Here is a 13,380-nt window from a genome sequence, read left to right as displayed (position 1 = left end):
TCATTATGTGAGAAGCTTTTCTACCACTATATACCCTCTCTCTTAGTTTGTTATTTAGCAAATGTAATTATTTGAAATCCACATGCACATTTCAGTTTTGACCATTATGTTCCTTGAAATACTTTGCATTCCTACCCTTTCCTGTGCAGGTGTATGAAGTTGTCCGTCCTTTGGTCAGTTTACTGAACACAGAGAGAGATGGCATCCAGAACTTTGAAGGACTCCTTGGCCTTACTAATTTAGCTGGAAAGAGTGACAAGCTGAGGTTTGTACTGTGAACAGTAAATTACTATTAATAGTTTAACTTATGTTTTTGAATAAAATACATATTTTGGAAATTAAGACGTTAGTGAAACTTAGCTTAATAGGAAATCCAATTGAAAAAAGTAAACTGTTTTGTGTCAGAGTAGGTTATTTTGAGTTATTTTGTTTAACTGTGCATACATGCATATTCTCAAGTGGAGTGGTACAGAGGGTGCAGGGTACTCTGCTTTGACTATGTATTTATGCCTTAGAATGGGTTAAAATATATACAGCTAGATTACGAGTTTTCAGCGCTATAGGGAAATTAACGAGTGCCACAAAAGCGTCATTAATTCACCTCCCTATAGCGCTGCTATTACAAGTTTTTAAAAACCCGGCTTGCGTGGGCGATATGGTGACATTGAGCTCCATACCTCACCCAAATACAAGCATTTTTTTTTTACATGCTCGTGCACGATTTCCCCATAGACATCAATGTGGATAGCCGGCAAAAAAAAAAAGCCTAACACCTGCGATCGCGGAAACAAAAGCTCTGTAACGCAGCCCTATTGATGTCTATGGGGAAAGAAAAAGTTATGTTTAAACCTAACACCCTAACATAAAAACCACGTCTAAACACCCCTAATCTGCTGCCCCTAACATCGCCGCAACCTACATAATGTTATTAACCCCTAATCTTCTGCCCCTAGCATCGGCACCACCTAAATAAAACTATTTACCCCTAATCTGCCGCTCCCGATATCACCGCCACTTAAATACACTTATTAACCTCTAATCTGCCGCTCCCGATATAGCCGCCACCTACATTACAGTTATTAACCCCTAATCAGCCGCCCCCAATGTCGCCGCCACTATACTACAGTTATTAACCCCTAAACCTCTGGCCTCCCACATCACTAACACTAAATAAATATATTAACCGCTAAACCTAACCCTAAATTTAACCCTAACACCCCTAACTTAAATATAATTAAAATAAATCTAAATTAAACTTACAATTATTACCTAAATAATTCCTATTTAAAACTAAATACTTACCTGTAAAAAAAAAACTAAGCTAGCTAAAAATAAATAATAGTTACATTGTAGCTAGCTTAGGTTTTATTTTTATTTCACAGGTAAGTTTGTATTTATTTTAACTAGGTAGACTAGTTAGTAAATAGTTATTAACTATTTACTAACTAACTAGTTAAAATAAATACAAACTTACCTGTGAAATAAAACCTAACCTGCCTTACACTAAAACCTAACATTACAATAAAATAAATTAAATTAAATTAATAAAATACAATTATCTAAATTATAAAAAACAAATAAACACTAAATTACACAAAATAAAAAACGAAATTATCAAACATAAAAATGAATTACTCCTAATCTAATAGCCCTATCAAAATAAAAAAGCCCTCCCCCCCCAAAAAAAAACCAAAAACCTAGCCTACACTAAACTGACAATGGCCCTTAAAAGGGCCTTTTGTGGAGCATTGCCCCAAAGAAATCAGCTCTTTTACCTGTAAAAAAAAATACAAACAACCCCCAACAGTAAAACCCACCACCCACACAACCAAACCCCCCAACTAAAATTCTATCTAAATAAACCTAAGCTAACCATTGCCCTGAAAAGGGCATTTAGCTCTTTTACATTGCCCAAACCCTAAGCTAAAAATAAAACCCACCCAATAAACCCTTAAAAAAAACTAACACTAACCCCCGATGATCCACTTACAGTTTTCGAAGACCGGACATCCATCCTCATCTAGGCGGCAGAAGTCTTCATCCAAGCAGGCAGAAGTCCTCATCGAAGCCGGCAGAAGTCTTCATCCAAGCGGCCAGAAGTCTTCATCCCGATGGCATCTTCTATCTTTATCCATCCGGCGCAGAGCGGATCCATCTTAAAGACATTCGGTGCAGAGCAGCCTCTTCTTCCAATGGTCACTGAAGTTTCCCTTTAAGTGACGTTTTTCAAGATGGCATCCCTTACATTCCGATTGGTTGATAGAATTCTATCAGCCAATAGAAATTAAAGGGGAAAAATCCTATTGGCTGTTGCTATCAGCCAATAGGATTGAGCTTTCATCCTATTGGCTGATCCAATTAGCCAATAGGATTAAGCTTGCATTCTATTGGCTATTCCAATCAGCCAATAGAATGCAAGCTCAATCCTATTGGCTGATTGCAACAGCCAATAGGATTTTTTCCCCTCTAATTCCTATTGGCTGATAGAATTCTATCAGCCGATCGGAATGTAAGGGACACCATCTTGGATGATGTCACTTAAAGGGAAACTTCATTCTTCAGCGACCATCGGAAGAAGAGGATGCTCTGCGCCGGATGTCTTGAAGATGGACCCGCTCCACGCCGGATGGATGAAGATAGAAGATGCCGTCTGGATGAAGACTGCTGGCTTCAAAGAGGATTTCTGCCCGCTTGGATGTAGACTTATGCCGCCTGGATGAGGATGGATGTCCGGTCTTCGAAAACTGTAAGTGGATCGTCGGGGGTTAGCGTTAGGTTTTTTAAGAGTTTATTGGGTGGGTTTTATTTTTAGCTTAGGGTTTGGGCAATGTAAAAGAACTAAATGCCCTTTTTAAGGGCAATGCCCATTCAAATGCCCTTTTCAGGGCAATGGTTAGCTTATGTTTATTTAGATAGAATTTTATTTGGGGGGTTTGGTTGTGTGGGTGGTGGGTTTTATGGTTGGGGGTTGTTTGTATTTTTTTTACACGTAAAGGAGCTGATTTCTTTGGGGCAATGCCCTGCAAAGGGCCCTTTTAAGGGCCATTGGTAGTTTAGTGTAGGCTAGGTTTTTATTTTTTTATTTTTTGGGGGGGGCTTTTAATTTTGATAGGGCTATTAGATTAGCAGTAATTCGTTTTTATTTTTGATCATTTTATTTTTTATTTTGTGTAATTTAGTGTTTGTTTTTTTTGTAATGTAGATAATTGTATTTTATTAATTTATTTTATTTTATTGTAATGTTAGGTTTTAGTGTAAGGCAGGTTAGGTTTTATTTTACACGTAAATTTGTATTTATTTTAGCTAGGTAGTTAGTAAATAGTTAATAACTATTTCCTAACTAGTCTACCTAGTTAAAATAAATACAAACTTACCTATGAAATAAAAATAAAACTTAAGATAGCTACAATGTAACTATTATTTATTTTGTAGCTAGCATAGGTTTTATTTTATAGGTAAGTTTTTATATTTAAATAAGAATTATTTAGGTAATAATTGTAAGTTTAATTTAGATTTATTTTAATTATATTTAAGTTAGGGGGTGTTAGGGTTAGACTTAGGCTTAGGGTTACGTTAGGATTAGGTTTAGGGGTTAATATATATTATGTAGTGATGTAGGAGGCCAGAGGTTTAGGGGTTAATAGTTTATTTTAGTATATTTCGTTGTGGGGGGCTTGCGGTTTAGTGGTTAATAGGTTTATTATTGCGGCGGTGTGGGCCGATGGCAGATTAGGGGTTAATCTTTCAATAGTGTTTGCGATGCTGGAGGGCGGCGCTTTAGGGGTTAATAGGTTTATTATAGTGGCGACGATGTCGGGGAGCGACAGAATAGGGGTTAATACATTTTTTAAGTGGCAGCGATATCTGGAGCGGCAGATTAGGGGTTAATAATTTTATTTTAGTATTTGTGATGTGGGAGGGCCTCGGTTTAGGGGTTAATAGGTAGTTTATAGGTGTTAGTGTACTTTTTAACAGTTTAGTTATGAGTTTTATTCTACAGCTTTTGCCATTTATATAGCCCATCCTGGGGTGTTTTTGTAAAAATATATAGACTATTTTTTAATAACATTGTGATGATTTTGAGACTCCTAACCAAGTCCCAAAGTTTTAGATGTATACTCATGTCTAAGTTTCCTGCGGCTCCTTTTTGTATAATCTGCCTTTTCATATGCAAGGAAGGGGGTAGTGGGGTGTATGCAGTTCTTGTTTTCCAAGTCCCTTTCACTGGGTGTCCCAGGCTAACCTCATCAACGGTGCTAAACTGGGAGTACGTTTTTAAAAGGTTTTATACTGGATATTTAGATCATTATCTGTACATATTTTTCTTTATAGCAGTGTTTATTACCTGTAGTATTATGAAAGTTGGTGTATACTGTCCCTTTAAGTAAAGCATTTTCTCCCCACTGAAATACCCTTTTAATGCAATTAAAAAATTAAGGAAAGTGTGAAGTTTTTGTAATACCTCACCTAGACAGTAAGATATATAGTAATCTTAGGAGCCGACCCATTTTTGGTTCAGCATCTGGGTAGCGCTTGCTGATTGGATGGCTACATTTAGACACCAATCAGCAAGTGCTACCCATGTTCTGAACCATAAATGGGCTGGCTCCTAAGCTTATACATTCCTGCTTTTTAAATAAAGATACCAAGAGAATGAAGAAAAAATGCTAATAGGAGTAAAGTAGAAAGTTGCTTAAAATTGCATGCTCTATCTTTATCATGAAAGTTTATTTTTGACTAGACTATCCCTTTAAGGCCATCTCTTGCCAGTACAAGTGTGCAGTGATGTTAGTGCTTTAGTTTAGACCTCCCCTTGTAATTCAATCATTGCCTTTGTTTTTGATTATAGTCATATTTGTTCAAATTTGTTGTCTATTACAAGAAAACTTATAAAGTAGTGTTAGTGAGGGTAACCAATGCATATACAAGCTGGAATAAATCTAAATGTAAAAAATAGATGGTGTCAAAGACAATTGTTTTCACTGTCCTTTCTCAAAACATACCGGTCTACATTATTACTTTATAGTGCCACTTATGATATTAATTTATATGTAATTAATACTTTGCATTCATATCTATATCTTGAAGGAGTAAAATTGTAAAGGAAAAGGCTCTTCCTGAAATTGAAAACTACATGTTTGAGAATCATGAGCAGATTCAGCAAGCTGCCACTGAGTGCATGTGTAACATGGCGACAAACAAAGAGGTGAGTGGAGCATGTGACCTGCTATATACTCGAGAACAATTGGGGAGGAGATATTGGTAAAACAGCCGCATTATAGAACTCATGTATGAGCCAATAGTGAACCCACATGAAATACACGATGAGTATGAGGGAAGAAATGGTCTACATTTTATGAAAAAGGGATCACCATCCAAATAGACCTAAGACAAAAATAAATGTAAAAAAAATAATAAAATACAAAATGGGGATACAGAGGGTGAAACATTAACCAGGTAACTTGGAGAAGCTTCATACTATGCATTGCAGCAAATGCCTCAGTTGTATAAATGACTTCAGCATTCATTATTTTTCTATATGACTTAATATCAGTAACAATGATAGGGGGTGCTGTACAGTGCTATGTATCCCCATTCATTACTGCAGCATTCCCAAATCTGAACTGGCAAAGTGATATATTACCTGTTCATAGCTCGCATAGAGCAAGCAGATGGGTAAAGGAGGCAAAATGGGGTAAAAAATAAAAATAAATAAAGATAGGGACAGGAAGAAGAAGACAAAGTTTCTCACCAGTAACACCTGCACCCTTGATATTTAGATTTGTAGTCAACCTTTTTGCACCCCTAGAACCACCCATGTTTGATATTACAGAATAACATATAAATCTTCTAATTAATGACTACCTAGAATCAGAACACAACTATTAGCTGTTAGTAGATTTGGATCTGCACATTATATTTTCTTTTCTATAAGAATAGATAATTAATATTATTCTTTTTCATCACTTTACAATTGGTTGCACTATGTAACCATTATCCATACAGTGTGTACCTGACAAAATACATAGGAATACATTACTGTAATTTACTAGAGTTTTCTAAGATATATATTTATGCCGGCTAGTTTCCTATTTGCAGATAAGGGGGCCGATTTATGAATGTGCAAGCGGACATGATACAATGTAGCGTATCATGTCCGCCGCACATCGATAAATGCCGACAGCATAGGCTGTCGGCATTTATCATTGCATAAGCAGTTCTTGTGAACTGCTTCTGCAATGCCGCCCCCTGCAGATTCGCGGCCAACCACTAGCAGGGGGTGTCAATCAACCCGATCGTATAGGATCGGGTGAATTGATGTCTGCAGCCTCAGAGCAGGCGGACAAGTTATGGAGCAGTGGTCTTTAGACTGCTGCTTCATAACTGCTCCAATCGTAGCTTTTAGGGAGATGGCATTTGTCAAGATGTCAGTAGCCATTCATTAGTATTAATGATTGGAATTTGCCTAATAAAATAAAATCAATGTAAATATTTGCATAGGAAATTAGCACATATAGGCAAGTATCCCCGCTTGCTTTTCCCCAGAAATTCTTAATATACAATATTACCAATGCATAAGAGAATTGTGGGTAAGATATGCAAATTACATATGCAAATTCTCAGTTTTTTTGCTTCAAAAATACTGTTTTGACACAGCGATCCTTTTAACAGGATTATGACAGCAAACCAGAAATCACTCACTAGACAAGCCTGTTTCGTTCTTTTTGGAACTCATCAGTAGGAGATAATCCTGTTAAAAGGATCGCTTTGTCAAAACAGTATTTTTGAAGCAAAAAAACTGAGAATTTGCATATCTAATTTGCATATCTTACCCACAATTCTCTTATGCAATGGTAATATTGTATATTAAGAATTTCTGGGGAAAAGCAAGCGGGGATACTTGCCTATATGTGCTAATTTCCTATGCAAATATTTACATTGATTTTATTTTGAGACATGGAGGATTTTAATTTCCCCCCATAATTTTAATGAATTTTGGAATAATAAAATAGAAATTTAATGTAGAAGTGTGCTCTTTGAACATTCTGTTGAAGTGGTTAGAAATATAAACACCGCTATTCACTTTTTAAGGTGGGAAATATTTTTTAGCACCTGCGTTATTTTAAATATTTAAATATAATATTATCTGATGCGCGACTGAACACTTTAATTTACTAGAGAAACTCTGTTTTGTTTGTATTCCATATGTAAACTTTATGAACTGGTAGAAGCAACAAATATCTCTGTTAAAGTCTATGGAGACTTTTCAACTTACTAAAATAAGAATGTGAACTTGTCCTCTGTTGGGAACAACCAATTAGCAAGGTTCAATAATATAGCTTTCTTCTAACCTATCATATATAGATATACAGAGAGGAAATCAGCACTCCATCCAGTAGAGTGTGTTCAAAATACATGCATTATTCTGTTCTTAAGCAAGGGCTTTGTTAAAAGCAGATAATAATATTGGGTATATTTAATTTCCTACATTTAAAAAAAAAAAAAAAAAAAAGAAGCATAGTAGAACATTAATTTAACTAAACAGCGTGTTGAAATATAGTTAATATATTTTTCCTGTTTCTGTGTATTCTTATTCAACTTCCATTCAGGTTCAAGAGAGGTTCATAGCAGAAGGAAATGACCGACTGAAGCTGGTTGTCTTGCTGTGTGGAGAAGATGATGAAGTAAAACTGCAACGAGCTGCAGCAGGAACCCTGGCAATACTTACATCTGCCCACAAAAGGCTGTGTCACAAAATGACAGAAGTGGTAAGCTTATGTGTCTAAAGTGCCAGAATAAAGAACGCTATAAATATTGTTTTAGTAAAATCATAGTTCTTTACAGCAAAGCTGTTTACACTTTACAGATCGCAAGTTAGGCTGTATTTTGAATATTGTTTGCAGTTCTGGACACCATATCTCCAGATGGATATAAGCAAACTAGAATCTGGTCAAAGGAGGTCTACTAAAATGGTACATGGTGTAAAAAAAATAAACTTACAAAGAAAGGCGCAATGACTTAAAGCTTAGAGAAAGTGATATGATAGAAATCTTCAAGTACATTAAAGTGACTGTATACTTTATCAAATTAAACCCCAGTATCAAATAATACTCATAAAAACAGGGGCACTTTAATTCATTCAATTTTACAATGATGCTTATTTTTTTAAAATACTTACCTTTGTGTTACGGTAAACATAACACTGATCCTCCTCCTGTATCTGCTGCTTTCATTAGCATATTGATGAGAAATCCGGCTTCCTTAAATCGTTGTATGCCCCCTTTGGCGTCCAGCTTGTGGGGCAAAACAACAGTGTTTACCATAACGCAAAGGTATTTTAAAAATAAGCATCATTGTAAACTTTAATGAATTAAAGTGACCTAGTTTTTATTATTATTATTCGATACTGGCCTTTAATTCGTTAAAGTTTACAATCACTTTAAGGGGCTTACTAAAGCTGACACTGAAAATGTTTTCCACAAAAAGATCAACAACAGAATAAGGGTTCATACACTCAAGTCGAAGGAAAGTAGAGTCAGGAGTCATTTGCGTACGCACTTCTTTACAAAAAAAGTGGTTGATTCATGGAGAAAAAAAACTTGAGGTGGTACAAACACTGTGTGTACTTTAAAGGGACAGTCTACACCAGAATTTTTATTGTTTTAAAAGATAGATAATCCCTTTATTACCCATTCCCCAGTTTTGCTTAACCAACACAGTTATAATAATATAATTTTAACCTCTGTGATTATCTTGTATCTAAGCCTCTGCAAACTGCCCCTTTTTTCAGTTCTTTTGACAGACTTGCAGTCTAGCCAATCAGTGCCTGCTCCCAGATTACTTCATGTCCACGAGCACAGTGTTATCTATGTGAAATATGTGAACTAACACCCTCTAGTGGTGAAAAACTGTTAAAATGCAATCTGAAAGAGGTGGGCTTCAAGGTCTAAGAAATTAGCATATGAACCTCCTAGGTTAAGCTTTCAACTAAGAATACCAAGGGAACAAAGCAAAATTGGTGATAAAAGTAAATTGGAAAATTGTTTAAAATTACATGCGCTATCTGAATCATGAAAGTTTATTTTGGCCTAGACTGTCCCTTTAAGAATGACTGGGATAGGCACAAATCTATCCTATAGACTAGTTAAAGGGATATAAAGGTCAAAATTAAAATGTGCGTGAACACATTTCAGTTTTAAAAAGAAGTATTTTTGCAGTATACTTCCATAAGCAAAAATACTTCTAGTAAAAGGTATTACTGTTTCAGCAGCATATGCTCGTATGCTATGTGTGACTAGATCATCAGGATATAAACACCAATTCAATGTTAACTCGGAGAGCTGGTGTTGCTTTGTATTGCTTCAGTGGACTTCAATTGTTTCATACAAGCCACTGCAGACTCTCTGAGGTGTGGTGTTTCAATACTCACAGCATATGTGTGTACACAGCTGAAAAACAAAAATTACTTTTACTAGAAGCATTGTTGCTAATGGAATATTTCTGTTTAAAAGTTAAATGCATTCATGAACATTTCAATTTTGTACTTTCTGCCCCTTGAAGCTTACTCTATATAAAAACTATGGACAGAGACGTTGGTCCTACATTTCTTATCTGCAGAATCTCTTTCTATGTCTGTATAAAAACCATTCACATGGAATCATCTATAGATTAATGTGCATTATGGAGCATAAATAATAAATCAATATTTCAACAAATGTGGGCCAGGTTACAAGTGGTGAGCTACTAAGTGCTCCCACTAGAGTGTAGACTTTGCTAGAAGTAAGCTTTTTGCACGCAAGCAATGTACACTAACCAAATGTCACAACCGTGTATTCTCTCCATAGAAGACAATGGAGAGTGCAGAAGAAGAAAAAACAACAGCAGTTATGAATATTTCACATTACATGTTCTTCACATACAAAATAGAATAGAAAATAATTATTTATTCGCCAAGTATAAAAAAATGCTCTTTATGGTGGAAAAGGTATCAGATGACAATGAACAAACAAATACAATCAGCAGAAAAAAAATCTCATATTCATCTTTGAAAAGTAAATGTCCTTAAGAGAAATAAGTTGAATCCCAATGATTTTTTCCCAGGTCTAACAATTTGGTGTTTCTCCTTTAATGATAATGTAGGATGATGGTTGAGTAAAAATAAGTAAACAGTTTTTGAGACAGGCCACTTTTTTAAGCTGCCTTAAGAAGAACAAACATTTTTGTGAGCTGCTGGTGCAATGTTAAATGCGGAGAGCGTATTGCTCTCTGCATTTAGCGAGGTCTTGCGGACCTGATCCGCAGTGTCGGATCAGGTCCGCAACACCTTTGATAAATTGGGGCCCATGTTACCAGCCATGTAAAATATGCGTAACGCGATTCATGTTTTAAAATTTCTAATGCGGTGTCGGGCTAGCACACATGAAGAATTACTAATCATACATCGCTTTATTAACATATTATATATAAAACATTTTATGTCATATTTCAATAACTTGATGTAAGATTAGTAATTCTTCATGTGCGCTAACCCAACACCGCAAAACATGAATTGTGTATATTTATAATCGCATATTTTACATTTATATGTTCTTCAAAAACAAAAATAATTTTTATTATTAAATATATATTCCTATATGTATGTTATACTGTTAATGTAAAATGTAATGTAAAAAAACACACCTCTCTCTCTCTCTCTCTCTCTTGTATCGGTATATACACACACACACACACACACACATACATATATATACATATATGTATATATATATATATATATAGTATCAGTATATACACACACACACACACACACATATATATATATATATATATATATATATATATTTACAATAAAAAATACATTATCCTGTATGTGAAGAACATTGGAATGTTAAATATGTACAGTAAATATACAGTAAAACACATAAATACATCTATACACACATCTATAAATATAACAAATTAAGACATAAATCTGATATCTATTTGTTATTATACATGAATGCGTCTCTTATCTTCTAGACTACTCAGTGGATGGAGATCCTGCAGAGACTGTGTCTGAATGATGACTTGCAGGTCCAGCACCGTGGAGTTGTGATTGCATGCAATCTTATCTCTGCTGACAAAGACCTGGCCAAGAAACTGGTGGAGTCTGAGATGCTTGAGATTCTGACAGTACTTGGCAAGCAAAAGGATAACCAAAAGAACCAGCATATTATCAATGTGGCACGTGAGGCTCTGATTAAATGCCTGGATTATGGCTTGATTAAGCCTTTCTCTTGAGTGGCACAGAGTAACTGCTAACATGGCTGCCACTATTACGTCTCATGTGAGGTTAGAGTGGATGCAAGGGTTACATTCCCACCCATAGATCTGTAACAACACTATTGTAGAAGCAACAGAAGAATTATTGGATGGTTTACAGCTAAGCTTCTTTGTAATTTGAAGACACAGATGGTATCAGGGCAAAGTCAAAGAGAATTTTCTGGATTTGCATAATAAAAAATAATCCATCTCCGTTTTTCACCTGTTACTGAATCAATCTGCATCAATCTGTACTTAAATCTTTTATTTTTAGATATCATACATAGGAATATATATGCATTGTTAGAAATGCATTCAACAGCTATTTGTTTTGGCAACTGTGTCCCCTTCCCCTCAAATCATCATTTATTATATATTTTAGGGGCACTGTATTAGTACAATGAGAAAAATAAAACATAGTATTTTCAATTGTTTTTATTATTGTATGACATGGAGAAAAAGAAAATGCATTTGTATTTTTTTCTGACTGTTTTCTGTTTTTTTTTTACTAAAATAAAGTTGCTCATACTCTAAAGATCTGTCTTTTTTACACCTTTCTGATGTATAACACAAGTTCTCTAAAATATAAAATGATGTGTGAAGTGCATGTGACAACTAAGAAGGTGAATATACATCTGACTGTATAGCAGTATGGAATGCAATATTTATGTAGTTGATAATTTGCTTAACATTTCAATAAAACCATAACTGTCTTTCACTTTAAGGGATATGATGACACCCAAAAATTTTCTAACACAATTCAGATAGAGCATGTCATTTTAAACAACTTAATAATTTAATTCTATTGTCACATTTTCTTTGTTCTCCTGGTATCTTTTGTTGATAAACAGGGACGTATGCTTAGGAGCTGGCCCATTTTTTGAGCACTATATGGCAGCAGTTTTGCAAGAATGTTATCCATTTGCAAGAGCACTGCTCCAGATGCCTACCTAGGTATGTCTTCAACGCAAAATATCATATGAATGAAGCAAATTTGATAATAGAAGTAAATTGGAAACCTTTTTTTAAAATGGTGTGCTCTGTCTGAGTCACAAAAGAAAAACATTTGGGTTTCATATCCCTTTAAAGGCTACAATTAGAAAGAAATCTGCAGTTGGATTTCATGATGATGACTCCCTTCTCATCCCTAAGGATATGTAAATGATCACTGGCTAAAGAAACAGAAAAGCAAAGATTACTGGGAAATAGGGTGGATAGAAAAAATAACCTCTACATAGTAAACAAAGGTCTGTAGAGGAATATAGTGTATCTCTATCATAATGGTTATATTATTTGTATGTAACAAAATTAATTCTGTTAAAATACATGATATATGCCTCGCAGTCCATCAGTCTGTCGAGATTTTCTAAAAAGGGGGTGTGGCTGAGCAGTGCCACTCGTCTACATTTTTCTGCGGCCCGGTGGGCCCTATTTTAAATGGAGAATTCAATAAAGAAAAGTTACGCTGGAACTTGTAGAGTCTTATAAGCAAAAATAAGGTTTATTGGATAGATCCAGGCCAGTGTAGGCCAGTGTAGGCTACAGGTCACAGTCAGTGTATGCCTGACGCGTTTCACTCATGCGTAAATGCGCTTCTTCGGAGCCTACTTAGAATCTTACAACACTGAGTTATGTATATGTGTTAGACCAATCAACATTGATGTTACAGCATCCAATAATAATGTCCCTTTCATATAGAGAGCACAAATGAGATAGAAGGACTGTAATGTCATTCATAAATAAATATCATCAAAGTTTGTTGCGCTCTAGATGGAAAACATACGAGAATACATTAGTTTGTACATTGTGTAAAGTTGTCAAAATAACAGTATATTGTACAACTAATACTGATAGCTGGATAAGCTTAGGTTCATATTACAATTAACCATTCAATGTTAACATATAGCATAATGACAACAGAAGTGATGAAGTACATAAGAAAAGAAAAATTCAAGAATCCAAAATTCCAAATTCGTTACAAGGGAAATTAAAAATAAATAAGAATAAAAGATGAAGCAATGTAAATAAAATAATAAATATAAAAAATAATAATGAAAATAAGGATAAAGATAAAAAATG

General features: G+C 35.0%; 1 protein-coding gene across 1 annotated transcript in view; it reads left to right on the top strand.

Moving 5' to 3' along the window:
* Positions 1-11,836, top strand: part of UNC45B (unc-45 myosin chaperone B) — an 83,866-nt gene extending 72,030 nt beyond the window's left edge. Inside the window, exons 17-20 of the mRNA XM_053707426.1 lie at positions 150-265; positions 5,089-5,206; positions 7,611-7,769; positions 11,020-11,836. Coding sequence (XP_053563401.1) covers positions 150-265; positions 5,089-5,206; positions 7,611-7,769; positions 11,020-11,280 — 654 coding nt within the window. The 3' untranslated portion in view covers positions 11,281-11,836. The remainder of the gene's footprint in view (positions 1-149; positions 266-5,088; positions 5,207-7,610; positions 7,770-11,019) is intronic.
* Positions 11,837-13,380: the final 1,544 nt, after the last annotated feature.

The sequence above is a fragment of the Bombina bombina genome, chromosome 3, assembly GCF_027579735.1.
Source record: "Bombina bombina isolate aBomBom1 chromosome 3, aBomBom1.pri, whole genome shotgun sequence".
In the NCBI taxonomy this organism is placed as follows: Eukaryota; Metazoa; Chordata; class Amphibia; order Anura; family Bombinatoridae; genus Bombina; species Bombina bombina.
This window is presented reverse-complemented; position numbering and strand designations above follow the sequence as displayed.